Source organism: Buteo buteo, chromosome 2, assembly GCF_964188355.1.
Source record: "Buteo buteo chromosome 2, bButBut1.hap1.1, whole genome shotgun sequence".
Taxonomy (NCBI): domain Eukaryota; kingdom Metazoa; phylum Chordata; class Aves; order Accipitriformes; family Accipitridae; genus Buteo; species Buteo buteo.
In genome coordinates this window covers 35,734,567-35,760,743 of record NC_134172.1, presented here as the reverse complement: position 1 = coordinate 35,760,743, position 26,177 = coordinate 35,734,567, and the positions used below count along the sequence as shown (strand labels likewise).

Sequence of the window (26,177 nt, the reverse complement as noted above, 5' to 3'; positions counted from 1 at the left end):
AGAGGGGGAAAGATGTATAAAGCAAGAAGTGAGAATGCTGGGAACAATAAAATTCTGGGAAAAAAGGAGGATATGTCCCCATTGTATCTTAATAGCTTTTACAGTGGTCAACAGTTGGAATGGTTGTTACTCAGTTTAATTCAGGTGGGTCTAATTCTCCTACAGGAGCTTTCCATCCTTTGTGCTGCCACCTAAAAGCACGTTTGCTAAAGGATCAGGAAAGGAGGGAGAGACAGGGCACAATTTTCAAATAACTTGGATGACTAGGTCCCACATAGATATCTCTGAAAGTGTTGTCACCATAGAACAATAATACTGTTTAAATGGGATATGTTAGTGTTGTCCTAAAGCAGTGAAATTCCTAGTTTTGTTAGTTATTGACTAATCCAAAAAATCCTCAAGGAAATCTCTTACAGTTCTTAAAAAGCAGCTCTGAGAGTACTACCAAGTACACTTCAATGCAGAAACAAAAATTTTCCAGAATATACCACAAAACTTGAACTGTACACATGTGCAACATGGATATATAAGTCCAGTTGGGTAAGAGATCATATCATGCAGATCACGCTTGTTCAGTGATTAGCAATGCCTTATTTAAAAGCTGTTAACTTTCTATTAAATCAGTGACTATGAACACTTACGGGTGAGGCAGACTCAGGAAGTGGGACCAAAACGTCTGTATTCCTTCCTTCAGTTCTTTAGACCATTTAAGGTTTCCTAATAAGGTTTCCTAAAATAGCTGGCATATTTTTTAAAATTATTTAATTCCCTCCTTCTGCCTGTTTATTAGAACAGAAATAAAGTCATTATGAACCAACAAGAACACAATCTTTTATTTTCGCATTGTGGCATACCTTTTTAATGTGTTCATCATGTATACATCTGCAGTTATCCAGTTCTTCATCAAACATTTCCTATAAAATGTTGTAATTTGGGCTAAATACCTCCATGATGACAGGGTTTTTTTAGAAGGCTTCCAAAGATAGTTAAAAGCTTAAAAAGAAAATAAAGAGAAAAAAAAAAGAAAACAAAACAGCAAAGTAAGCTTTAGAGTTCTCTTTCTGTAATACCATTCTCAACCTGAAATCTCATCCAAAATGTTTCTGAAGTACAAGGGCTGGAACTGTACCAAGCTATACTATTGGTACATGCCATGTGCTGATAAAGAGACTACATATTTCCAAATATACTCTTAAATTGTGCTAAACAGATGAATTCTAGAATGCTAAAGAATGGTAGGTTAGCTTAAATCCTAGAAAGTACAGAACTAGGAATCCAGATCCAGGCATACACCCCCCACACTAAATGCTTTCTAAATCCTACCCTGTATGTTTCTAACTTGTGTGTTTTCTCCCCTTTTTCCAGATATATTCTCCTTCATAAGTCACTAGCATCTTCCTCCAGTGTCTCACACAAATTCAAAGTCTTAATTGCATGTTAATGGTTTTTTTTTCTGAAAAACAAACAAACAAACAAAAGCCTATGATTGTAAAAAATTACCAAATAAGAGGCAAGCAGAAGTGACTTCTCTGAGGATAAGGCATCTTCCATTCTCTTCACTATGTTTAAAGTTAAGACAAGTTACCTGCCTTTGAAAGAGTACATTTAATGCAGTATGCATTACCTGAATTCAGTGAGAAAATAAGTTTGGAAAGAAACAGGGTAAATGCCAGCAAGAAATGGAAGATACTCATTTAACTGCTAACAATGCCAAAAGTGACACCCCGAGGAAAATACATTTCCTCAAAATTTGTATTTAAGTATTAATTATTACTGCCTTCTGCTTACCACAACTAATTTGCAATACTTCGACACAGTTTGAGTGCGGTGTATACAGTGTCACAGAAATGTATGTCTAAAAGAGACTTCAGGAGTAATTAGTCTGTGTTCCTCCCCCATGACAAGGTCTGCTGTACCTATGCAATTTCCAAGAGATGTTTTTCTAACCCTCCCTGGAAGAATTTTTCAATAATGAAGAGCCCGTCACCTCCCCTAGCAATCTATTCTAGCAATTCATTATGCTTGGCATAAAGTGGTTTTCCCAGTCATCAGACTTGAACCTTCTGCACTTTAAGTTCAGTTCATTATGTTCTGGATGTAGAGAACAGACTATTTCCTTCCTGTAGGCAGAAGTCTAATGTATTTGAAGATTTATGTCTGTTCTCTGTCTTTTCTTCTTCAGCCGCAATAACCATCAACAAATCCTCTTTCCTGAAATGTAACGCTTATACCTGGCCACAATACTCCATTGGAGGGCCATCAAGGGTGATTAAAATGTGAGATTTCTCCTTGTGCCTTTCAGGACAATCACCCATTTGAACATCTTTCTTAATAACATGACATCACTTACTCAGGTTCTACATAGGACAACTCCTAAATTGTATTTTGAAGAACTGTTTCTTATCAGTCGTTCCCTATCTTACATTTTAATTATTCCCGTTTAAGAATAACACATACTACTGCAAAAACACACTCCAACTACCCAGGCTAACTGTGTGCCACACTGGATGGAGAGCCTGGACACATCTGCCACCCATGAGACTCTGTGCCTTGTGCAGTCAAATGCAAATACAGAATGTTAGTGAAAGGGAATCTCTCTGTTTCTTTGACCTACATTTTAGATCTGGCCTTAGCTGTGGGTTAACTTCTGGAAAGAACCCGTATTCAGAACATCATTAAAATGACACCAGAATCAAAGAACTCAGTTTGATTCTGCAGCTGAAATACATGTTAGTATTCCAAGGCATTCAATTCACAAAGAGTTTACCCAGATATAAAGTATAATTTAAGCAATGCACAAAACTTTTCCTAATAATAAATGAAGAACAGTTTCATGTGTATGGGTACTGACCTTGAACTGGATTCTAAACCTCAACAGTCATGAAATCCTACACAAAGAACCGAGGCAAGACATCTGTCAAGATCCAGGGTTTATTATCCAGTATAATAATCTTCAAACTCCTGTAATGTAAAAAAAAAAAAAAGCATAAAATGCATGTCTTTCCAATGGGAAGAAAAGCTAATGGGCAGCATATGGTTGTGTTAAAGACATAGCTCGCCTCTGTCACTGAACAAACTTCTGAGATTTTTGTTTTTCAGTATTATTTTAACTGATGAACAATGATCAATGCTAACAGCGATGCTTCTGGGGTTTTTTGTTTGTTTGTTTTACAGACACCGAGTTAACAACTGAAGCATTTGCTTAGCAATACAGATTATTTTTAAATAATAGCGTAAGATCTATACGTATGTGTACCAGTGCAAGAACAATATGTGTGTGTACTAGTGACACCTTTGTTTAAGAAGCTTGATAAGAGCGATAGCCATCTCTGCCAGGTAATATTACTCCTTACATTTATGCTGTTTCATCCTATTAACCCTCCCATTAAAGAAGAGCTTCTCAATGAGTTTTTACAAGCCCAAATTATCTCTGCATATTATCATTAATTAGGATATTATGAGCATCAAACTTCAGCTACTCAGATGTTTGAAGTCAACTCACTAAGTAAACAGTATCTTTTGACTGACTCATTACTACAATTAATTAATCTTAAGAATCTGCAGCTACCACATGTATTAGGCAACAGAACAACAGTCATTTTCTATAGCACAGCTGTACTTTCTTAAAACTCAAGGTAATTAACCATGTTCACAGATGAAAACTTTTGGAAAAATAATACCAGAGCAGAAAATATGGGTGCATATTAATGCAAGTTCATGCTGGCTCTAAAGGGAGAGCTTCCACACCTTCTGCTTTGTCCTGTTGGCAGCACAAACAGTAACATGTACATGTAAAGCTACACTTCTTCCTTTGTTAAATGGGTTAAACATTGATCATCTCTGAGAAAACATCCTTCTTTTCTTCACAGCTTGGCTGCATCTCTACTGTTGCAAGCCAATAAGTAAATAAACAAAAAAAAATAGAAGTACCAGTAGCCAAGGTGGTCATTTAAATAAAATCCAGCACCTTTGGAAAGGCATATCAAATTAACTTTTTTATTTAATAATTGTCTTCCTTTCTAACACCCCCACTCCCCCCCAACTAACATGTTTCTTGTTTGTTTGGCCTTTTTTTTTTTTTTTAAACACACCGCACAAACACACATATATACCCAAACCACATGACAGGATGAACTACATGCACTTCTCCATCGCAAATAAAGAAATTCAAATTTAGTTCTGTGACTGGGTGTGATATGTTTTTAAAAATATATATATTTAACACATCAAGAATCCATTTAAGACAGTCAGTCCAAGAAGCCCACATTTGTGCCCTGAAAGCTAAGCACCCTTTGGTCCTCTTTGGGGTCAGACCCCCCTTGTCATGCCACAAACCAGACCATTGCTCTGTCCTGGATTTTGGGCAGTTCCATCCACATATTAACTGAACACATACTGCACATTGCCTATGCAGAAGCATGTAAAACTTGTTCTTGGAAATATGTGGACACTATTCATATATATCACACACTGAATAGCATGAACCTTGAAGCTTCTGACAAACAGATCAGCTATAAGCTGACAGCTATTCTTTGATAAAGCTCCTGATTAGCATTGTCAAACCCAAAGGCAAATAGTTTCTGAAGAACTTGAGAAAAAAAAATTTAGCAATGACAGTAAAAAAAGCACAGTAATTGGTACTTGGTATTCCACTTGTACTTCTTCTGCAACACTAAGCCTGCATACATGAGTAAGTGTGGCGCAAACTTGAAAACTAATACTCATTGACTATGTTTTACTTGGCAATAAGCTGGAAAGTCAATAAACTTACAACGCAGAATGATTGTTCAGAAACATGCTATAAAGGCTGCTTTTGTCCGAAGTCAGTTGAGTCACTAAGGAAGGACTCACTGCCTTAAAACCACATCAGCTTAAACTGTCTTTCTTACAATCTAGGTCCGGCCAAATATGATAATTGCTGTACTTTAATAACAGTTTTAAGCTGCTAGTTAAAGTGCCTCACCACCTTTACATGTATATACCGAGTATGCAGGGAAACCCCCACGGAGGTAAAGGCAAAACCACACAAACTACATACAGACCTGAGAATGGGTGTCTTGAAACCCCATCTCCCGCAGGTGCTTCTGAGCATCCTGCTGCCTCAGAAGGCAAAAAAAGCAAAACCAGCAGCAGGTCTCTGCTGCCACTCACTTCTCCTTTCCGAGGCAGCTTTGTAGCTTTGTGCAGGGATTAGCAGGAATTTAGTATGAATTGTAAGGGATTTTATCAGGAGTGATGAAATCTAGTAGTACAGTATAGTGAGTCCTGACCTTAAGACACGGGAAGCTTTGCTAGGGATTTTAAAGCAGTTCCAGGATTTTACCCCAAAGACATTAACAACTTTGCAAGACTTCTGCATGAATTAACCCTGTGCCATTCATTGAGTTCAAGTCTGGTTTACGACCATTTCTCTGGGTTTTTAATTACCTAGATTAAACCACGTATTTGCAAGAAAAATCAGTGTGCAGACACATAGAATACATTTCCTACCACATCTAACAGAACAGTAAATTTCTATATTTCATTAATAATTCTATTATTATTAAAAATATAAATTATTTTAATAATAATAACTTTAAGATTTCTGTTAGGTCTGTTTCAGAAAATTTGCCTGTTAAAATAACACCTTATCCAAAATACGTATTCCTTTCACACACAGGACTCTCTCTCCTATTGCACTGCCAAAAACACCACACAGCAAGTCCAAGCTCCTAAATGCCAGCAAAGCTTATACCCACACATCTCCTCATTGTCTGCACCTGTGCAAACCCAGTACAACTTGTGGGTACACACGTGTCAGGAGCACGGGGAAATGGCAGGGACATCGCTAGGAGAATCAGCTGGCCTGAAGATTTTGGGGGAAGAATGGGTGGGTGTAAGCATAAAAAAAAAAAAAAAAAAAAAAAAAATAAAAAAAAAATCAGTCATCCAATAGAGAAGAATAATTTCATTTAACTGAAGTTCAGTCAGGAAACAGATTAGAAAAGGTATGTTTTTACTGTAGCTTATTTGGGTTGATTGAATCCCGCTTGTGATGGCGATCTTTCGGATCAGGATGGCACAGAAGAGAGTCATCGCAGGGGACCCATTAAATCTGCAGCTGGTGCTGGGGCTGCCTCATCTCCCCCCAGCTGCTGCCTTGCCTCCCCTGGCTGGGGCACACACCTGCGAGGGCGCAGACCTGGGTTCACCAGCCTCCTCGCTTCGAGAGGGATTTAATCAATACCTCCCCGCTCTCAAAGGCAGTGCCCTGCTCCACAAAGCTGTAGGGCAAAAAGGAAGGAGAGCGCGCATTTGGCTGCCGCTCTGGCAGCCGTGCCAGGCGGAGCAGCAAGCAGCCAGAGCAGCCCAGGTGCTTGGGGCACTCACCGGGCAGCTCTGCTTTCCCCGCTGTGTGGGGCTGCCCAGCCGAAACGCCGAAAGCATCCCGCGCCCTGGGACCAAAGCCTGCTCTGAAGGCAGCCAAGAGCGCTAGCCAGCGGGCAGCAAAGCCAGCTACGTAACATGACAGGGTATTTCTGTATCCGAATTTGTGTTAAAAGTGGATTACATCCTTCAGAAAACACCATTTTCCAAATTTCCAGATGCTCATAGCTGTTAATTAACACCAAAGTCTGGAAAATGACCAAAAAAACCCCACAACCAACATCTATGAAAAGAACAGTGATAAACATTCTTTCTGATTTATCAGATATACGTACCATGGCGATTAGTGAGCACACTGTTAGGAATTATTTTAGCTATTCCTGCAAGACATTGCTATATAGCAACATTTTAAAACCTTCTCTATCTTTCAAGTAGAATCAACTGATTTATTATATACAGTTCTGGTGTAAACAAATTACATCCTAACGCTCAGGGAAAATACATCCTAACGCTTAGGGAAAAAAGCTCACAGAACTAGCTGTCAGTTCTGTATGTTGTATGTCAATAATTAACTTTTTTTCTTTTTTTAATTTTGGGCAATGTTGGTGGGGGATTTTGTTTCACTTTATCCAAATTTATTTTATTCACTTAAATCTATTTTATTCACTGGAATTCTTTGGCGAAAGCCATCTGAATGCTTCTCCACATGTGGCACTTCTAAATAATTCAGCCATCTGATCAGGAGAAAGCATCCAGAAATCTTTTCTTAAGAAAATTAATTTCTGGTTTGAAGAAGAAGTGGTAGACACTGAACCCAGCTGTGTTGAAAGCCTATCTATCTCATGCCTTTTTCCATTCAGCACTATAAAACTCTTAGTTTCACAGCCTCCAAGTTCACAGATACTTTTAAATAAACAAGGAAATAATAGCACAAATGCCTATGTGCAGGATGCAATATTACCATAGTACTGTAATGTGAAGGATCGCATGTTCTCTTCCTGAAAACTTCACAGCTTTCCAGAAACTCTTCATCCATTCTGCAGACCTACTCACTTAAAATGTTCCCCTTGATTCCACCAAACTCCAGCTTTTCCAGCTTTTGAAATTCCAACATGTTAATGAAAATTTCCTAGATCAGATGAATAAAAATGAATTAATGGTATGCCTCTACCAAAAACAGTAACGAACCCGATGTTTGAGATGGTTTTTGCCTCATTTGACCTTCTCCCTTCTTGTTTGGGAGAATGAGAAGTTAAAATCTGTGCCATCTTAAACAATTAATATGAAAAAAAGTGGAGGAGCAACAGGTAATTTCAGCAAGGCTTTATCCTGGTTGAGTCACTTATGGGATTAAAACACAAGTGGAAATGAATTGTCCCATAGAACATACAAATTCAACTCCATTTTATCAGATTAAGTTAAAAAAGGCCTAGATAAAAAAGAGCAAGCACTACTAAACACCTACTTTCATGTATAAACACATGATCTATTATCATAACACAAAATGTTGCTATGAAAATTAAACATAAATCTTTCTCAGAGGAGTAAAATTGAACCCACTTCAACCTCCCTTGTAACATGTGCAAAATTAATTTCTATGGTCTCTGACTTGACTTGAGTGAAGTAATTGTTTTATGCCCCAAAGGGATGAAAATAACTGGTTCCTTGTGTGTTTAGAAGTGTGCAACACCTATTCTCTGCAGGAGCAAACCAGCCATGGGTTCCCCAGGCAGCTCCCGGTGGACTGCAGACCCTGAGGCTCAGGGTCAGGATCTACAAAGACTTCGCTCGGCTGCCCCCCCGCCCTGAGGGACCTGCTTGCCCAGGGCAGGGCTCTCCGTGGCCCATCCGAGTGTCAAGAACCAAGACCGTCAGCAGGAGTCCGCTCATGTCACGAGGCTGGACGTGACGGCTCCGATGGGCACAAGCAGCCACGCTTGCAAAACTGCTGGCACAGGACGCTGCCCCTAAGCATGGACAGCCACCCCCCAGCCAGAGCACCTCGACTTGTCTGTCTGCCGACGGACAGCCGAGAGCCGCTGCCTTCACCCCAAATCCCTTTCAGAGAGAGCTCCGGCAGGCGCTGTCAGACGCTGTCAGACTGGATTTCTTACTCTCTGATAGTATTTTAGAGGGGTGAGATGGGGAGGCATACCAGCTAAATAATTGCAGAGCTAAAGTACATAATTTTCCAGCTCGGATCCCAAAAGTGAATCTCCCACTTCCCAGAAGGGCATCCTAACCAGCGGCCAGTCTAGACTCCTACTGCAACTGCTTCCAGGCTCAGGAAAGCATAAATAAAAGGCCCCATGGAGCAGGAACCAGAAGCTATGACTACTCCCATCCTACACATCTACCCTAACCACAGTATCAGAAAAATATTCTACACTCCTTTCCTGACCTCAGATTTTTCATCTTCCATTACTTGTTGGCACAGAATTAAAAGGGAAGATGAAGAGTATTCTGTCTCATTCATCCAAAGACTACCCTAAACCACCACATTTTTTCTAGCTATAAACAGATAACTCCTCCTCAATTCTTAGACAAAGCAGAGGCAGGTGCCATGCTCAGGAGAAAGCCCCAGCCACGGGCTGCATATGAAGAGTAGCACTTTACTCAAGCAACTTTCAAAACCCTGGGAAGGCCTGGATTTAAGAAACACATTTGTCATTTTTCTTACTGCTAATACCAGTCTGCTCCTTGCACAGCACACAATATTTGCATCCTATTCAACACTCCTAACTCTTCCTATGCAGTGTAATTCTGCAGTGTAATTTTGCACTCTGGATATTAGAAAACTGAGTCTTGCTGTCTGTATAACTGAGAATAGCCCATATTTCTCAGATATTATATTTATCCAGCAACATAGATGATGAGTAATACCTCCTCTACAGTAAGCTGTTGGGGAACATATCAAATCTGGAAAACATCACCTCAGATCTGAAATCCCATGGTTTAAATTCCTTGCCACAAATGAAGGAGCTCTCCAATCTGTTTCTGTGACTAAAGAATGAATCCTTAAAGCTTTTTAAGTTTTTTTAATAGTTTTAACTATTTTCACATCCTCCAAAGCTTCTTCAGTTTCTCCTTTGAAAAGATTTTCTGGTGAAAGATACAACCTAGACTAGCATGTAAATAAATGAACAGGAGAAGAAAAAAAAAATTAAGAAAAAAAAATTAAAAAAAAACTTTTTAAAATGCAGTCATGACATCAATCATAAAGTTAATTTCCACTTTATATAAGAACACAAAAAATAATATGTATCATCTTTCAAAACTGTTATCTCTAACTACTGTACTTTGTCAATTATCTCATAATACAACTCTCCCTTTTGAGATGCTCCCAAAGCATGTTCAGCCTGTCACAAATCCGTCCAGCTAGACTGACCCTTATGTATCACCTTTGGTACAGTGAACATTCAGGAAATAACAGAGTAAAGGGACTTTTTTCCCCCAATAAAACTGATATTGGAAATTTATTTACCTGTTTGCTGTAACACCTCCATAGCCTTTGGGTACTAACTCTCATGTAGCATATGTTGTGCCAGCACATACAGAAGTGCCAACACAAGTCCTCCTAGTTTTTTTCATTTAGTAAATTAGTGGAAGAGAGCTTCCCCCAAGCCCAGAATCAAACCTAGAACACATGTGTACCTGATGTATAATTCTGGACAGTAACATGAATAACCTGAAAGAGAGAAGCAGGATCCATGGATAACACTGTCTGCATGTAGTAAGGTAGGGTGGGGGGAGCAGTGATAAAGACAGGACTATAGGTTGTTTTTTGCTGTTGTTGTTTCATCAGTTTATCCAAAACTGGTAAAACTTACATTTATTGCTGTCCTGGTTTCAGCTGGGATAGAGTTAACTGTCTTCCCAGTAGCTGGTACAGTGCTATGTTTTCAGTTCAGTATGCGAAGAATGTTGATAACACTGATGTTTTCAGTTGTTGCTAAGTAATGTTTAGACTAAAGTCAAGGATTTTTCAGCTTCTCATCCCCAGCCAGCGAGAAAGCCGGAGGGGCACAAGCAAGTTGGCACAGGACACAGCCAGGGCACCTGACCCAAACTGGCCAACGGTGTATTCCATACCATGGGACGTCCCGTCTAGTATAGGAACTGGGGGCAGTGGGCATGGGGGGAATCGCCGCTCGGGGACTGACTGGGTGTTGGTCGGCAGGTGGTGAGCAGTTGCACTGTGCATCATTTGTACATTCCAATCCTTTTATTACTACTGTTGTCATTTTATTAGTGTTATCATTATCATTATTAGTTTCTTCTTTTCTGTTCTATTAAACCATTCTTATCTCAACCCATGAGTTTTACTTCTTTTCCCGATTTTCTCCCCCATCCCACTGGGTGGGGAGTGAGTGAGCAGCTGCGTGGTGCTTAGTTGCTGGCTGGGGTTAAACCATGACAATTGCAGATTCACATCAAATACACGACGTTAATTTCTTTAATTAATGTAATGCAAGTAGGGTTGGCAAGGGAGGGGTGGGTGGGTGCAAACAAAAACCTTTTCCTGGTCATATTTTTCATCCTATTCCTCCCCTCCCCGCCCACTCCCCATATTCTTCTACTTCACATTGCCACTCCTCCTAGGTACTTCTTCCCCTGTCTTTCTCCAAACCTTACAAAGAATTATATATGGCTCCATCCAAACCTTTTGGCACCACTTCAAAACCTGCGATTTGGGGCTGAGATCAGAATGCACAGGCTCTGTCATTCATCAGTACTTGCCTCATAACGTACAGCAATAATTTGCCAGGCTTTCAGGTTAATTTCAATGAAAATTTTATGTTAGCCTGTTAATGTCCAGCTTAAAACACAAGGAAGGAGATGATGCAAAATTAAAGAAGTGGCAAACGGGGCCTTGCCATATATAACAGATGTTAGCCAAAGTAAAAATAAACGGGAGATCTGATAGCGCAGTGCTGTGTGACATAGGAAACACAATGATTTCTTCAGATCAAGCTTCCTTCCCAAGCAAACCTAAGCACACTTCCAAGCACAAATCTAAGCATCCAGTTCCCATCCGGCCACAAAGAGGATTCCTCCGGTGCACAGATGTTCACACCACAGCTTTTTCCCCTGAAAAAAGAGTGAAGTACCCTGTACCCACTCACCACATCAATACCACTGTAAGCCTGTAACAGAAAAAGCAGATTTACTCCTCCAGGTGCTCTCAGGGGGCTCTCACACAGTGACAGCCCTGCCAAGCCTCCTCCTACTTCTATAAGCAAGACCCACGAGCTGTTTCTTGCAGGAGAAGAGGATCAGGTCTCTTCCCTCACTCCCTGGTCGCAGGTCACCCTGGAAGCTGCACACTTGTCCCCTCAGGCAGGGGGGGTCGGGGAGGCTGGCTGCCTACTGTTCCTAAGGAAGGATTGTGGTGACCATTTAGAAAGTACAACAGGCTGGCTTTGAAGGGGATTCTCCTGTTTCTTGACCAACAGAAGTGCCTTCAGAACAGTGAATCCTACAGAACAGCTTTGCTTGCCAACGTTTAAAAGTTCTCACACTCCCACCAAAACAGTGGGCTTCAGTGGAAGCATGGGGAAATCTTATTGATGACAGGAGGACAGAAAATGCATCCAGGCGGCTCATTCACAGCTTGTTTGCAAACCCCCTATTTTCTTGATTTGCATAGCTCTTACCAGCATTTTGTAATTCACCAAAGGAAATACCTACCAAGAAACGTGGTAAGAAAAGAGGCAGCAAATATATACCAACAGGAGGGGGCTAGGGAGCAACAACCCAACCTGAAAAGGTTATATGGCTTCCAAAGAACAGTTTTCCTTTCACTAGTCAAGAAACATATTTCATTCTTAAATACACAGTATGTGAATGGTAGAGCTGATGACTAATTATTCAGCTCAGCTGCAAATTTAATAATCTAATACTGGTTGAAAGTATCTATAATGTAATTATGGTGTTTATTAGACAACTAACAGACAGATTAAATCCATGTCTTTGTTATTGATGTACTGTATATGAACTAACATTTATTTATTAGGTACTTACGTGGTTTACTACCCTTACTTGAAGCTACCTGGTCAGTAAGCAGATTGCAAAACTCCTCCAGCAGAACTACTATTCGCACAGGCATGCTGTAGGACTTGGAGTGGCTCCGTATCAGGTAGATGGTGTGAAATAAAGGTGGGATTAAATTACAGATCTTCGGGAATTCCATTTCTTTCCATAGACTGTAGAAGCTTGTGCTGTTTTGCCCTTCAGAAGGCACAACAGCTGTGCGCTGAGCTGCTGCTGGCATGGGATGACATGGGAAGGATTCAGACTCATACAAGCAGTTTGGTTTGGTCTCTGTTCAAAACAGATGAAGTCTGTTCTTTTACCGCTCAGAACTTTTATTAAAATGAAGGTTGTAGAGCAACGCCAGCCTCTACAGGTGGCAAGGTTCTGGCGAATAATGTCTGTCCATTGCCTGGTAGGTACTCCACACATCTCTGGCCTCAAAAGTTCAGAAAAGACCTGAAAATTTTTGCACTCTGTCACTGTGGACTATTTGCTAACTAAAAGCACCTGATGAACTATAGAAGTTTCAATCCTTTCTTCTAGTCATACATCAATACAAAAACTGTTTAAATATATTTCAGTTCACTGATACAAAATTATCGCCTCCATGAAGAAACTAAATTTTAACACTCGGTTTAAAAAAAAAGAAAAAAGAAAAAACAAGAAAACAATGTAAACGTGTGAGTACTTTAAGGTTTTATTCCAAAACTTTAACAGTGATCGTTAACCATGAGTAAAATAGGCAAGCCAATACTTGTGAGTGTAAGCTGTTTGCAGAGCTAGTATCTCCAAAACTGAATAACATCATAGAAGCTGGCACTTTATTATATGCCATTAAAGTATAATTATTTTATATACAAAGTAGTATATTAACTAAATATTTCTTTATTTCTAACTGCCTTATTTAATTTCTTTTAGCAGTAGAATTTATCTATCTACAGATTTACTGCAGCTAAAGATCAAAAACAATGCTGAAAAAATGCATTCTAATTGATTTTGCTACCGTTATATCTCTCACCTATTTTTATGACAGGAAAAGTATCCACATAAAGTTAAAAAAAAAAAAAAAAAAAGAGCCAGCTCAGCACACAAAGGAGCGTGATTTAATATGTGTGTGCCCCTGCAGCCCTGATATATCTCACCATCATGACTTACAGTTATGTCAAGACAAATTATAGATTATTCTGTAACACACACATATAAATGCAGACAAAATATACATCTCATTCTCTCTACCCTTACCATCTTCTACTTCCTTGAAAATGTCCTGAGAAGCAGGGTAATAGCTGCTTTCTTTGGCTTTTAAGATCTTAATCATTTTTTGGACAGGACTCTAAAGCTATAATTTAACAATGGGGAAAGAAAGCAATTAAAGATCATGGTTGCCTGTCAAAAGAAAGAGAATTAATGAATAAATATGTCTTAAGTCTACTAGCAGATAAAGGCTGATCCATGCCAGCTGAAACGCAGGGAAAGGCCCCAAAAGCTTTCAGTGGGGAATGAACTGGGCTCTTCATAATGTTCACTTGCCTGACATTGCAGCATCGCTAACAACAAGCACGGAGGAAGCAGAGGATTAAACACAGCTCCCAACAACATTTCATATTTGGAAAGTGAATAACCTTGCATATCTTTTTCAATTAAAAAGAGCTGTTTCACTTCGTAACAAGCTATGATTATTATCATTAAACAATAGTATGCATTTCATAGTCAAATTTGGCAATAATTTCCCAAATATAAACTTTGGTCTTAACCTAATTTTCTCCAGAGTTTGAGAAATGTCATGGGAAGAAATTTAATAAAAACAGACAAGAACAACAGAATTCCTTGCAGCTACAAAGCCCTTCATCAGCAATTTTCACTGTCCTCTGATGTTTAACTCTGTTTTACTTTGGTAACTTATGCAAAGTCTGATTACTTTGAGAAACCACTATAAGGTATTTGCAAAAATAAAACAACAAAAAAATCATTGTGGTGTGTCATTTTTCAGACTGCATGTGGAAAGGCAAATCAAGAGAAAGTTCTCCTTGATGTTTACAATAATACCTGAAATCACTTACTTGCTTATTTATATATAAAAGATTGTCTTTTCTTGCTTTCCAGAAGTTCACCTCAGTTTGGGGGTCTGAATGAAAGCCATGCAGAAGTTCAGCAGAATCCCTATTCAGAGTGTCATGCAGCTGATGTGACCACCTAATAACCATTGATTCAGTGGCATGTAGTACTACCCTGGAATTGGGATCTTATCTGTAAAATATGAAGAAAGCCACTGAATTTAAAAGCAAGCACTCTACTGTGATAGTACAGAGCTCTTCTCCCCCCACTCCCCTTTACATTTAAGGATGAACAACACTGAAATTTGGAATTCAGTTCCGATAAGAGGAAAATCATAAGAAAAACCCTGAAGACAGAGCTAAAAAGGCTGTTTGTGAAGACACAGATCACACTTCCAGATGTATTTACTGATCAAAGCCATGGCCAAACACCCTCTTAGAACTTGTTGGCAGCATATCCTTTAAATGGTCCCTTGCAATTGTTTCAGATGTAAAAAATCTGCATTTTACTGTTTTGTTTTCCAATAAGTAAGTTACATGGTAATTTGGTGTTTGAATGAATGCTGATAATTAACATAAATATTAAATAGATTTTATTTAATATATTTTTATTACACTTTGCCAGTGTTTACAGAAAGAGGAGCTAATAATACACAGCAAAGCTTTTTAATAAAATATTAATGGGACATTAAAGTTTACATTCTCCCTTTCACACTCTGTTTTTTTTTCCCTTTAGTCCTTTCATTTAAGCTAATTCATTTGTTCTGCCTTGGTTTTAGCTCCGTACTTACTTACACTATTCTGCCTGGCACACCTGCTTCACTGCTATGACATACATACAGCAAGGAGCTGACCCTGGCCAGGGCCTTTGAAATAATTTATTATAGACAGGATTATAAATCTTCACTTACCCAACAACTGATTATCAAACATCTCTGTACACAGTCAGACCTAAACCAAAATCAAGCCTTTGGTTTACTCAAACTGTGAGTTCTCTGCGACATTGCTGATATTATTGCTGTTTCGACAGGTAATAGACACACATCCCAGTGATTAGTGCCATGCTCCTTATTGATGCCATCCTTTGAGACTGCTACTAATCTCATTGAAAACAGCAAAATGCCTTTTATGATAAGAGTTCAGTTCACATTAAACACTCAAAGCAACAGAGAAGTGCAATCAACTGCAAACACATTTAAAAGGTAATTCAACAGAATAACCTTATTTTGTACTCTGGAAGCATAGCTTCATGTGATTCCAAATTCTGGTGACTCTACAGACAGCTCAAGTCTTGCCTTTGAAATTAATAAACCAAAAAATATAAATTCCTAGAAATTAATGTTTTCATATGACAGAGTAATTACAGTGTTTAAAATATATTAATTGCACAGAAAATATTTTTAAACACCTTTCAAGCCTTAGAAAAAAAATGAAGTAATAAAAATATTATATTTGGAACACTAAGCATTTAGTTACTTTCTCTTTAATGCAATTTACTACCAGTTTGCATCTGAGACTAAAAATCACCAAAAGCACCACACTTTTTTTGCCTTTTCTTTTTTTTTTCCTCCTGTGTTGCATAGCTCACACAATACTCTTTCCTTACTTATTTTCAGCATATATTTGATGCAAGTCAATCTTTGCTGCAACTGTAGGAGTGGGAAGATGAGTTGTTCCTGACATCAATCCTTTCATAATTTGTGTTTTATTTTTCATGATTTCCACAGGATGGATGCTTCATATCTTGGGAAATGCAACCTGGCCAGGATGTATGGTTTTTCTTATTGCTTAGAATAGGCACTAACACCTGGAGTGGAGGCAGGAGAAGTAACATTACAAATCAGTAATAACCGTAAAACTTGGCTGTTGGTGACATACTGCAAACTGCTTCTTTAAATCTGAGAAGAACAAGCTAACCCAAGCCACACTTCTCAAACTCATGACTATTTGAATCAAAATCAGCTTTATATTTTCTTTTGCTAACAACATAAATACGTACTTGAATCTCAGTCAAATTGTACTGTAGATGGAAATTACGTTTTGGGGCAGTATTGCTTCTAAGTCAGCTGAAAATGAATTCTGAGCAGCTTCAGAAATGCAGAAGAAATTTAAACCACTTTTATTATCTCTCTCCTCCTTCCCTCAGAAAATAGAAACAGATGGGGAGTAGGGGGAGAGGCAAGCAGGCATAGTTATACATCCCCTATATCCAGTATTTTCCTAACAGGAGAAACAAATCCTATTAGTAGCACAAACCCTTCTTTCTGTGGTTTAATAGCTACTAACATATACCATTTAAAGACAGTTTACTTGCAGGCTATAATAAAATCATACTTAAATGATTTCCTAGAAATAGGCACCTGTGTTATCCTTTGGAAAGATATTTTTTCTGTGGTGCAAATGCATAACATTGATGATGAATTTTGCTCCAGTTCACACATTTATTTTAAATCTTTCATCTTCTTTCACTACATAAACATTTCCTAACTTCTCTCTGCATTGTTTCTTAAACTGTGTCAGTCAGTACAGAGTTCTGCTCAGGAAAGCACGTAGGAACTTGAAGTATGTTACTATTTGTCATAACACTTAGAATTAAGCACATGCTCAAACCAAAGTACTTTGCTGAATCAGGTGCAAGCCATAGATAAATTAATTAAATCTCCACACCAGCATCTCAAGCGAGCTTCTTGGGTGAATGTCTTCATCCGTGTATAGACTTCATTCACTTCAGGCCCTCATAAGGCTCAAAATATTTTGTTGCCATACATCAAAATTAACGGGTAATCTTTGAGTTACAGATTTCAGGGAGATGGACCCCTGCTATGAACTCAGTTTTAGGCCTATTGCAGCTAAAGATGTGCTGCTACATCCATACTGTGTCCCATTTACTCCTCTCTGTGCCAGAGTGATTTACAAACAAGAAACTGAAAAATAACGGAAAGGGAAGCAATAAGGAAAATAGCGATGCAAGTCTGCTCTTGCACAAGTAATTACAAACTTGAGGTTCGCTCTTAGGGTTCGGTTTTGCTTGTTTTGACAGTGAGGGCACATGAATAGCACAGAGGCAGACTCAGCGTACCCATTTGCAGTTATTACTCAACTGCAATGTGTAAGCAAGTGGGCCGCAATACGAGCGAGAGAAGCTAGGACGAGCAGCCCAGTGCTTCTGTTTATCTGTTTTAACCAGCATCCCTCTCCCAACACCTTATCTATTAGGGCCCGACAGAGTAACAGACGGTTTTTTCAGCACTTTGAAGCTCACACACCTTCCAAGCCTGCACCTGAGTGCCGCCGGCTGCTTCAGGGCAGCGGAGCCCTGCTCCCACGGCAGCCCGTCCTCCCCTCCCAAAAGCCTTCGTGAGATCTGTCGCTCGGGCCAGTTCCCATCTCGTCCAAGAAGAGGGCATGCCTTACACTGCTTGTATGCTCCCTAGAGACTCGTAAGGCAGACATTAATTGAACGAGTTCATTTGTGGCTCTGTGATGGAAATCATGCTCCCTTAACACTGTGAAGGAAATCATGCTCCCTTAACATAAAAAACCCCCTTAAACTTCCCAAACTTCATAAATCTGATAGGGTTTGGGTTTGCTTCAGCATGGAAAAGAGAAGCAAAACTGACATTTGGGGGGGTATTTTTCTGTTGTTGAACACTGAAGTCAGGGTATGAGATGGTACTGGAGTTTAGATACTAGACTTAAATATCGGGGCTATAAATGAAACTTCTTGTGTATGTACTGAGCAAGCACTCAATTCACATCAATATCTCTAAACCTCGATTTCCTATCTCATCTCTCCTTTTCAAAAGGTTTTAAAATACTCTTAAGCACTTTTTTCTGAAGCCTTTACTTTTTTTTTGTTATTTTAGTAACACAGATGAGCAACACATGGAAAGTGTTGTTAGAAGTTTGGCATTTAAGTTAAAAGTTTAGCATGTGCTACTGCTGATAAATTTTGGCTTCTCTCTACAGAATATGCTAGTTAAGTAAACAGCCACAATAGTGCTACAGATACTGTTTGTGACAACCACATCTTAGATATTTGTTTCCATACCATCATACCAAAGGAGAAATAATCCCATTCTAATTTTAAGCAGAAATACCTAAGCCAGCTGATTGCCTACATTAGCTTGCACAAAAATCAGCTTCCTTAATAAAGACAGATTTAGCAACAGACTGTGAACTTAGTTGTCAACTTCCTCTTTTCTTTATGCTAGTCACGATTTGCTCTCATTTTTCTCTCTTCCTTACTAATCTTTAAAAAAAAGTTGACCTTTCCAGGGTGCCCAACAGTGGATTTCAGATGCATTCAGGTTGCTGTGCTTGAACTCCTTCTCCTTTGAAGTTGATGGGAGTTTTGTCATGGGCTTCAATCAGGAAGAGATTTGCTTCTCGGCAGGAGAGTTGCAGTTCTATCCCTGCTCCTATTCATAACTGCTGTCTCTCAAGATCAAACTGCTGAGATAATGACCAGCCTGAAATCTGAATGCTGCTAACAAAGTACTAAAAGACAGGAAGATGAAAACTATTCTTTTTGTCATTGTCATCGGTATTTATACACAGTATCTGTAATACTGTGGTGTAAATGGCACACATTTATTCCCTCCTTGAAACACCAAATTTTCACAGATATGCAGGAGTAACAACTAAAACTGTTCTGTCAAACCTGTTTGGCTGTCCTGGTCTTAAATTTGGCTTTCCTGAATCCCAGCTACAGACATGAACCACTATATTGGTCTCTTCCTCAATCCAAAATTTGATCCTGGATCTGTAATTACAAAAATTTACTCAGAACTAGAGTATTTCCATTTAAAAACATGTTATTGTGATGAGCCAATGCTCTTCAAAATTTTGGGAACGTGTCCCAGATAATCAGGGTCAGGACCACAGGCATGACTCAGGACCTGGAAAGAACAGCGCAACACCTTTACATCCATGACGTTGCCTTTTTGTACCAAGCGTAGATCCACCATTGGTTTAAAGCAGAACTTCAGATGCAGTTTTAAGGGAATTTTTATCGCAAAGGTAGGAGTCCTATCGGCATTACAGTCTCTCTGTACTTTCTCTGTAAGATATTCACACAGACTCAGCTACACTTCAAAATGAAATACTTCATGTTATTCCCAGAACTTTTACAAGGCAGAAAAAAACGCAAACCCAAACATTTTGTATCCAGCCCTAATTCGGAGTGTCTTCTACACAGTGTTATTAATAAAGCGAGAGGTTTCTACACAACTGTAAGACGTGTACACTAAAAGAAATTTAAATATGAATTTAAATACTTATGCCTTGTTCTTTAAGAAAATCTCATGTAAGTACTTGTTTTTATAGCTTAATCCTAATGACTCTTATAAGACAAATTTTGAAACCTTGTATACGCATCTCTTATGATTTACATTTCAGAAGCAGCACAATTTTGGTAAAAGCTGGTGCAACGCTAAATGCTTCTTCTCTTTCTTATTACCTTCTTATGAGCCTTCCTCCTTTATGAGCTGTAAAAGCCTTTAATCATGTGACTTAATAAGCTGTTATTACATCATATAGTCAGCAGAGAGCTGATTTGAGGGGATGATTCCCTGCGTGCCTAACCTCTGGTGCGGTAGCTTGACCACGTCATTGCTCCCAAAGGAGAGGCGGTTAGTCATCCCTGCCCACAAGGGAAGTGACTCATCCCTCATCTTTCACAATGACATACACTGGACAAGAAGTACACCACCTATCACTGCATCGAGGATGACTCTAGAGACCTGAGCACAGGAAAGAATATATATTTCATGCTGTAAACAATTCGCATGACAGCAGTCACATCCATTATACAAAACGCAACAAAAAGAAAGCAAGAGCGACATGCTACACAGACCTAAGCCTCAAGCAACAAGCCATCTCTGATGATAATATAGAGGGTAGAGTAGCTACTTTTTTTAGAGGCACTTTTTTCCTTTCATAGGATTTATTTTGCATCAGTTGTCTCTGGTGCCAGTTAAAATCTCACCCTTGTTTTTGCTGCTTTATTACAAGTATTTGGTTATAAATACCTCTTCTATGAAAGCTACTGTGTGCTGGAGCAGTGTTTGAGACACCTCCCCAAATGGACGGTCCTTTTTGTTGTTCTCCATTCCAAGGCATTCTGTGGTCTTCCTTATAGCACAGCTTTCTGTACCACCTCATGTGGCACCTGAAGCAAGTAAGATGCAGGTTATTGGTTTGACAATGTCACTGTTGCACTGCTGTTTAGACAGAATAAACAAGATGAGGAGAACCTCAGCTACTCATCAGAGCTCTCCATCAACTGATGCATCAGAAAAGTCAAAATCTCAGCTCATTTTGTTGGGACTGAGTGGAGAAAACATGAAATGTAAATAGGCAAGTTGCAAATCCAAAGAATGTTTGCCAGAACACCTATACTACATGAACACATATATATGCCTTGGTCTTCCTCCTAAACCTGTTTTTCCAGCTTCCCTATGGATGTGCATTGACCTTTTCCAAGCCTCCGGGCTTGGAAATATGACCATGCAAATCATCTTTTGAAAACCAACCCTGGATACTCCACACCACCTTTCATTGGCCATATTTCAATATACCTAATTGCATTTAGTTATCTATTCTCTTCTCTGCTCTGCCAAAAAGCCATATATTGTCATCTTCCAGAGAGCCTACTTTGTAGCTAACAGATACAGAATCAGGGTCACACTTCCAGATGCCAGAGAGGTTGCATTTTAGGACATGAGATGACACTGCCACAGACCTAACTCTGTTCAACTCTATCACATGACTCCTTCTTAAGTTAGTGGAAACCAAAAGAGTATTCCTGACAGCATAGTCTCATCGCAAATTATGTATTCCTATCCAAAAATAAACTAACTCTTCAAAATCTTTTTCTGCCAGAGTTCTGTATTTCATGACTTGGAAGCTGTGCAAGTTACTGTGAATTTCACTGCTTGCTCAGAAATACAGAATCTGAATTTTCATTGAAGCAATATACTTTTAACCTGCCTGAAGAAGTTAAAAGCCATAACTGAGCACAGGCTGAACTAGGTGCAGCCTGGGACCACGCCGACAAGAGACGAGTTGACTCCGTCGTGCCAATAAGCACACATAGCATTAAGTGACCCTTATGGTTAGGTTGTAGCCCACTGAATGGTATCAGGCAGAGGGCTAAGAGGGACTGAGACAGCTCCTCAGCAGAGGAATAATCCCCTCAGAGCAGGTCGGCATGCTCCTGGCATAGATTAGCAACTAGAGGTAAGAAACAGCAAGAGTCCTGGCCGTAGCACAAGCATAACTCCATTGGTAGAGAGGGGGGAGAAGAGGAGCTATGCTAAGCACAGCAAAAGTTTTCACAGATTTTCCAGCTGGACACTATTTTCATGAAAACAACTCATTTGCCACAAAGCGTTTTAACCAGGACCATGCTTTACACAGTTCTCATGTTTCTAGTTCTCGACACGGATGCCACAGAGCCAGTACAGCGGAGGAGAAATCAGTGACCTTTGTCAAAGTAAATGGCACAGAAGATCCTCAAAACCACACACATTCAAGGGAGGAGAAGGAAGGAGAGGACAGGAGGAAGATTGCCACTGTAAAGCATTAGCATTTCTACCCCTTGGTTTCTATCCCAAAGTTAAACTATTCTTAAAATGTATTCAGCTTATTTGGGAAGAGATACAAGTACAGCCTCACAGTGATGCAAGGAAGAGTTACACGAACAGTTAATTTTTGAGCCTGCTGGTCAAACCAAGAATTTGGAATCAGCTCGAGGTTTTGTCCATCCCCCATCCCCTCCAAAAAAAAAAAAAAAGGAACAACAACTTTTTTGTCTCGGGCGGAAACTAAATTTCATTGAGAGATGGCATTCTCACTGCCTGTGCTGCAGGTCGCAACGCTCTTCAGACTTGCAAAATAACCCTCGGAACTGAAAAAAAGGAAACACGAAAGCGCTGCTTTCTCCCACTATTTACCCCCCCCCTCCCCCCCAAAAAAACCCCAAACAACCACAACCCAAACCCTTCTAAATTCCCTGGAAAAAGCCCACCACGGTCCCCCGCGGGCCGGCAGGAGGCACCCGCGGCGGCTGCCAGCGCCGCCCGGCCGCTGCCTCCCCGGGACGGCGGCCCCGGGGGCGGAGCGGGGGGGGGCTCCGCCGCGGCCGGGGGGCTCCGCTGCCCGCGCCCGGCCCCGGCCCCGCTCCCCCGCCGCGCCCGGGGCCGCCCGGCGGAGCCGCGCTGAGGGCACCGGCCGCCGCTCCGCCGCTCCGCCGCGGCCGCTGAATCCCCGCCGCGGGCGCACGCCCCCCACCTTCGCCGCCCCACACTTACCGCTCACCGCGTCCCCGGTCCCCCGCCCGCTGCCGCCGCCGCCGCCTGCACCGGCGAGGGCGGGCGCGGAGCTGGGGGGACCGCGGAGCTGGGGGGACCGCGGAGCTCCCTCCGCCCGCCGGCTGCGGCAGCCGCGGGGGCGGGCGGCGGAGCCCCCGCGGGAGGGGGCGGGGGAGGAGGGCAGAGGCGGCGCGGCCGGATTTGAAGGAATCCGCGATCGTTTACAGCATCGGGTCCTTAAGAAGTAGCATTTACACATCTCCCGCCCCCGCGAGCGTGTGAGATACGGGTCCCTCTCTCAGCATCCCCCTTCGCAAATGTTTACAGAGCTGCCATAAATTTAACTGTTCGCTGGCTGCCCGCACTTGCTCCCCGGCGTGCCCTGGGGATGGCAGGACAGCCCGTCAGACGGAAGCTGTTAGAAATGAACCAGACCGCAAACGTCGGTTCCCGCTCCGGGGCCCAGCGCCAGCGGGTCCCCCGGGGACACGTCCCGCACAGGGACCAGGGGCTCGGAAGGAAGCGTTGCAGCTATCCCAATTTTATTTGGGCAGCTCTTCGTTAACCTTCAGGTCATGAGAAAAGCAACTGCCTCTTATGCAGCGGCGTGAGGACAGCTGCTTTCTGAAGTTACTCTCACTGCATAATAAATATCGCCTGCTGCAATTTAAAACTGCTCCTTGGTTTGCTTTTTGCAGAAGAAAGAAGAAACAGGTCACTAGTGTTTGCCTTCCCAACTTCACAGCTGCTAGAGCTGCCTAATTGTATCTGATTAAGCACAAACAAAATACAGATATCTGCAGAATATATGTTTACAAGCCAGTGAAAGCAAAAAATCCGTGCGTGTTTGAGAAGAACATCCATTATGTCAGCTGCAAAGAAAGCCAGTTTCATTTGGTGTGTGACGGGTTCCTCTCTGAGGTTTCTTCAGTTTGGCACCTCCAGGCTGCTCCTTCCTCTATCAGCCCACAGTGGTCAGCCAACTTGCTGGTCAGCCAGACTGTAGACACCGCTGTAGATGGCCACTTATCTCAGCAAAAGTTGTTTTCCCCCATGTGACTAATGCAACAATACCCTTATAAAATATATGCATGCTCCTGGCATGGGGATCAAGCCGACCTCTGTGATCATGGAGTTTTTTTCAAGAAAAACAGATTGCATCAAGGAAAAACCAAATGGTGACTAGGAGTTGAGCTCTACTGCCAATGTACCCTAGAAACCAGTACCTGTAGGTGGGCAAAGCTCTGACTGCGCAGAGCCCCGCTCTGCTGCATGTAAACCTCTCTCAAGAGTTGAGCACGAATAGTGAGGTAATGCCTGGTGACAGCAATCCACCGTGTGCTAGGCTGCTGCCCGACAGACCTTTGGAGCTGGCTTGCCTTCTCACTTTGTGCAAGAAACTGTAGTGCTCCTTGATGATTTTTTCTCTCATTCTCCTGCGGCACAGGGGACCTTACATTTCTTCCCCTAGTTTCTTTTCTGTGAGCACCTTTGTCCTTATATTCTTAGAAAAGGGGATTATTTCCCCCTCTGCAGGGGCCAGCTGGAGTTCAGCACGGTTGCTAGGGCTTGGAGCTTGGCTCTCTCGCCAGTGCCATCCGTTTGCTTTTCATGCTTCATTTGGTCAACATTTAGCACGTAACCAACGTTTAGAGCATTTTCCACCTCAAGGAAACAGCAAGAGTTCTTTCAACTTCTCTTGCTCTTTGGAGCCATTGATCTGTGCAATATAGCTCCTCGCTGCCAGGCTTGATCTACTTCTCTTTTCTGGGATCACGGAGCGGCAGAGAAAATAGCTGTCCTGGTGTAAGTGTGGGGTTTTTTCAAGGCTTCCCCGCAGACAAACAAACCTGCCTCTTGGGTCACTTCCAGAACAATCTACAAATTTAAATGGGCACTGGTGAAAAAGTCTCATCTCTCTCTCAGACAAGTAATTTCCCCATGTCCTTGCGGGGGAAACCAAGTGCAATATTCTTCAAAGAAAATAAAATAATTCTACCATTACAAGAGGGCTTAAAATCCTAAAGATTGACCCTAAGTATCTTACTGACTTCCTCTGTAACCTCAGTGACTGACATGAATTGTCTTCAAGTTTTATTTGCCATATTCTTTTCTGATAATCCTTTTGTTTCTTTAAATCTTGTCTCAAATATTCAGCAAAGCAGAGGTCTTCTAGCAGTGCAATTCAGCAAGAGTTTGGTCGAAAGCTTCAACCTAAATTTTATAGTTAGCTGTTGCAGCTGTAGCACAATGAATAGACACATTCAACAAGATAAATAGAGTGGATATTTGAATCTCTTAGTTGGCCAGTCAGAAGGACAATTAATAGACAATTAACAGACAACAGTAATTTGAAATCATAATCTTAAATCTTGAGGGATATAAAGTGAGAGTTGACTAGATGTACAAGAAATAGAAAACAATCCCTAAAATCTCAGTGAAGTAGTTGAATAGAAGCTTTTGTTCTCTGAAATGAAAAGGGTTGGCACCTTTAGAAGTCATTTTCTGACCCTTATTATAAACTCCTGTTTGCAGAATCTTTGTGGAAAGCTTTGGCTAGCTACTTCGGCTGACGGATTACACAGGACATTCTGTGAAGTCATTTTAAAAAAGGGATTCATACAGATTATTGTGATACATGAATTATCATTTCTTCAATATGACAAAAAGGTAATCCCCCAAAATTCCTTCTCTGAACCTGTGACACATCTGAAATCTGTTACCATTTTTCCCAATAAATTTCACTTTTGCTTTTCCTCAGCATATCATTGCTGTCCAGCTGGCAGGGGTTGGTTGCAATAAACATTTGTCTCAGCCTACTTTTTTCACTGCATGTGTTCCTGCGTATTTGTTAGACATCTTCTCAAGACCAAGGATAATGAATTTTTTTTCCGCAGGCCACATACAGAACTTGGAAGAATGGAAGAGACCAAATAGAGACAGGATTAAATTTAGCATTTTTGCAGGTAATGCCTGTTTATATATTGGCTTGTTACATACTCCATTGCTCTCCAGGTCTCTACTCTTCACATGCATGCTACTGGGCGATCAGTTGGCTACTGCTAATTAATTAGATAACAATCTAATACAGACTACAGTTCTTAAAAGACTAAGACATTTTATTCTAACAGTATGGTAACAGACTACTGTGCTAAACCAAATAGAAGATAGAGGCTATTGAACAGTCATAATTAAAGGAAGAACAAAGGTGCAATCACTCATTACTACTGGCTAAATAGCAATAATAAATAGCGATCAGAGTGGTTTCTAGGTGATCCACAATGGCAAACTAGTTTTGAAAGCTTAAAGTGTAAAAAAGAGAAGGCTACCCAAAGGTTTCAAAATTAGTTTCAGAAGAGGCTTCAGACAATTGGTTCAACAGAAGTGAAATTTATAAATGTTAACA

The 26,177-nt window shown here is 40.8% G+C and overlaps 1 protein-coding gene across 1 annotated transcript in view; it reads right to left on the bottom strand.

The window, feature by feature from the left end:
• Positions 1 to 20,070, bottom strand: part of DNAH11 (dynein axonemal heavy chain 11) — a 162,381-nt gene extending 142,311 nt beyond the window's left edge. Inside the window, 18 exon segments of the mRNA XM_075041966.1 lie at positions 629 to 739; positions 741 to 779; positions 855 to 959; positions 961 to 1,000; positions 2,858 to 2,933; positions 7,420 to 7,495; positions 8,368 to 8,377; positions 9,259 to 9,404; positions 9,407 to 9,490; positions 12,419 to 12,695; positions 13,572 to 13,735; positions 14,463 to 14,644; positions 15,436 to 15,557; positions 16,063 to 16,190; positions 16,192 to 16,263; positions 19,120 to 19,164; positions 19,385 to 19,518; positions 20,043 to 20,070. Coding sequence (XP_074898067.1) covers positions 629 to 739; positions 741 to 779; positions 855 to 959; positions 961 to 1,000; positions 2,858 to 2,933; positions 7,420 to 7,495; positions 8,368 to 8,377; positions 9,259 to 9,404; positions 9,407 to 9,490; positions 12,419 to 12,695; positions 13,572 to 13,735; positions 14,463 to 14,644; positions 15,436 to 15,557; positions 16,063 to 16,190; positions 16,192 to 16,263; positions 19,120 to 19,164; positions 19,385 to 19,518; positions 20,043 to 20,070 — 1,839 coding nt within the window.
• Between the last annotated feature and the right edge of the window lie 6,107 nt (positions 20,071 to 26,177).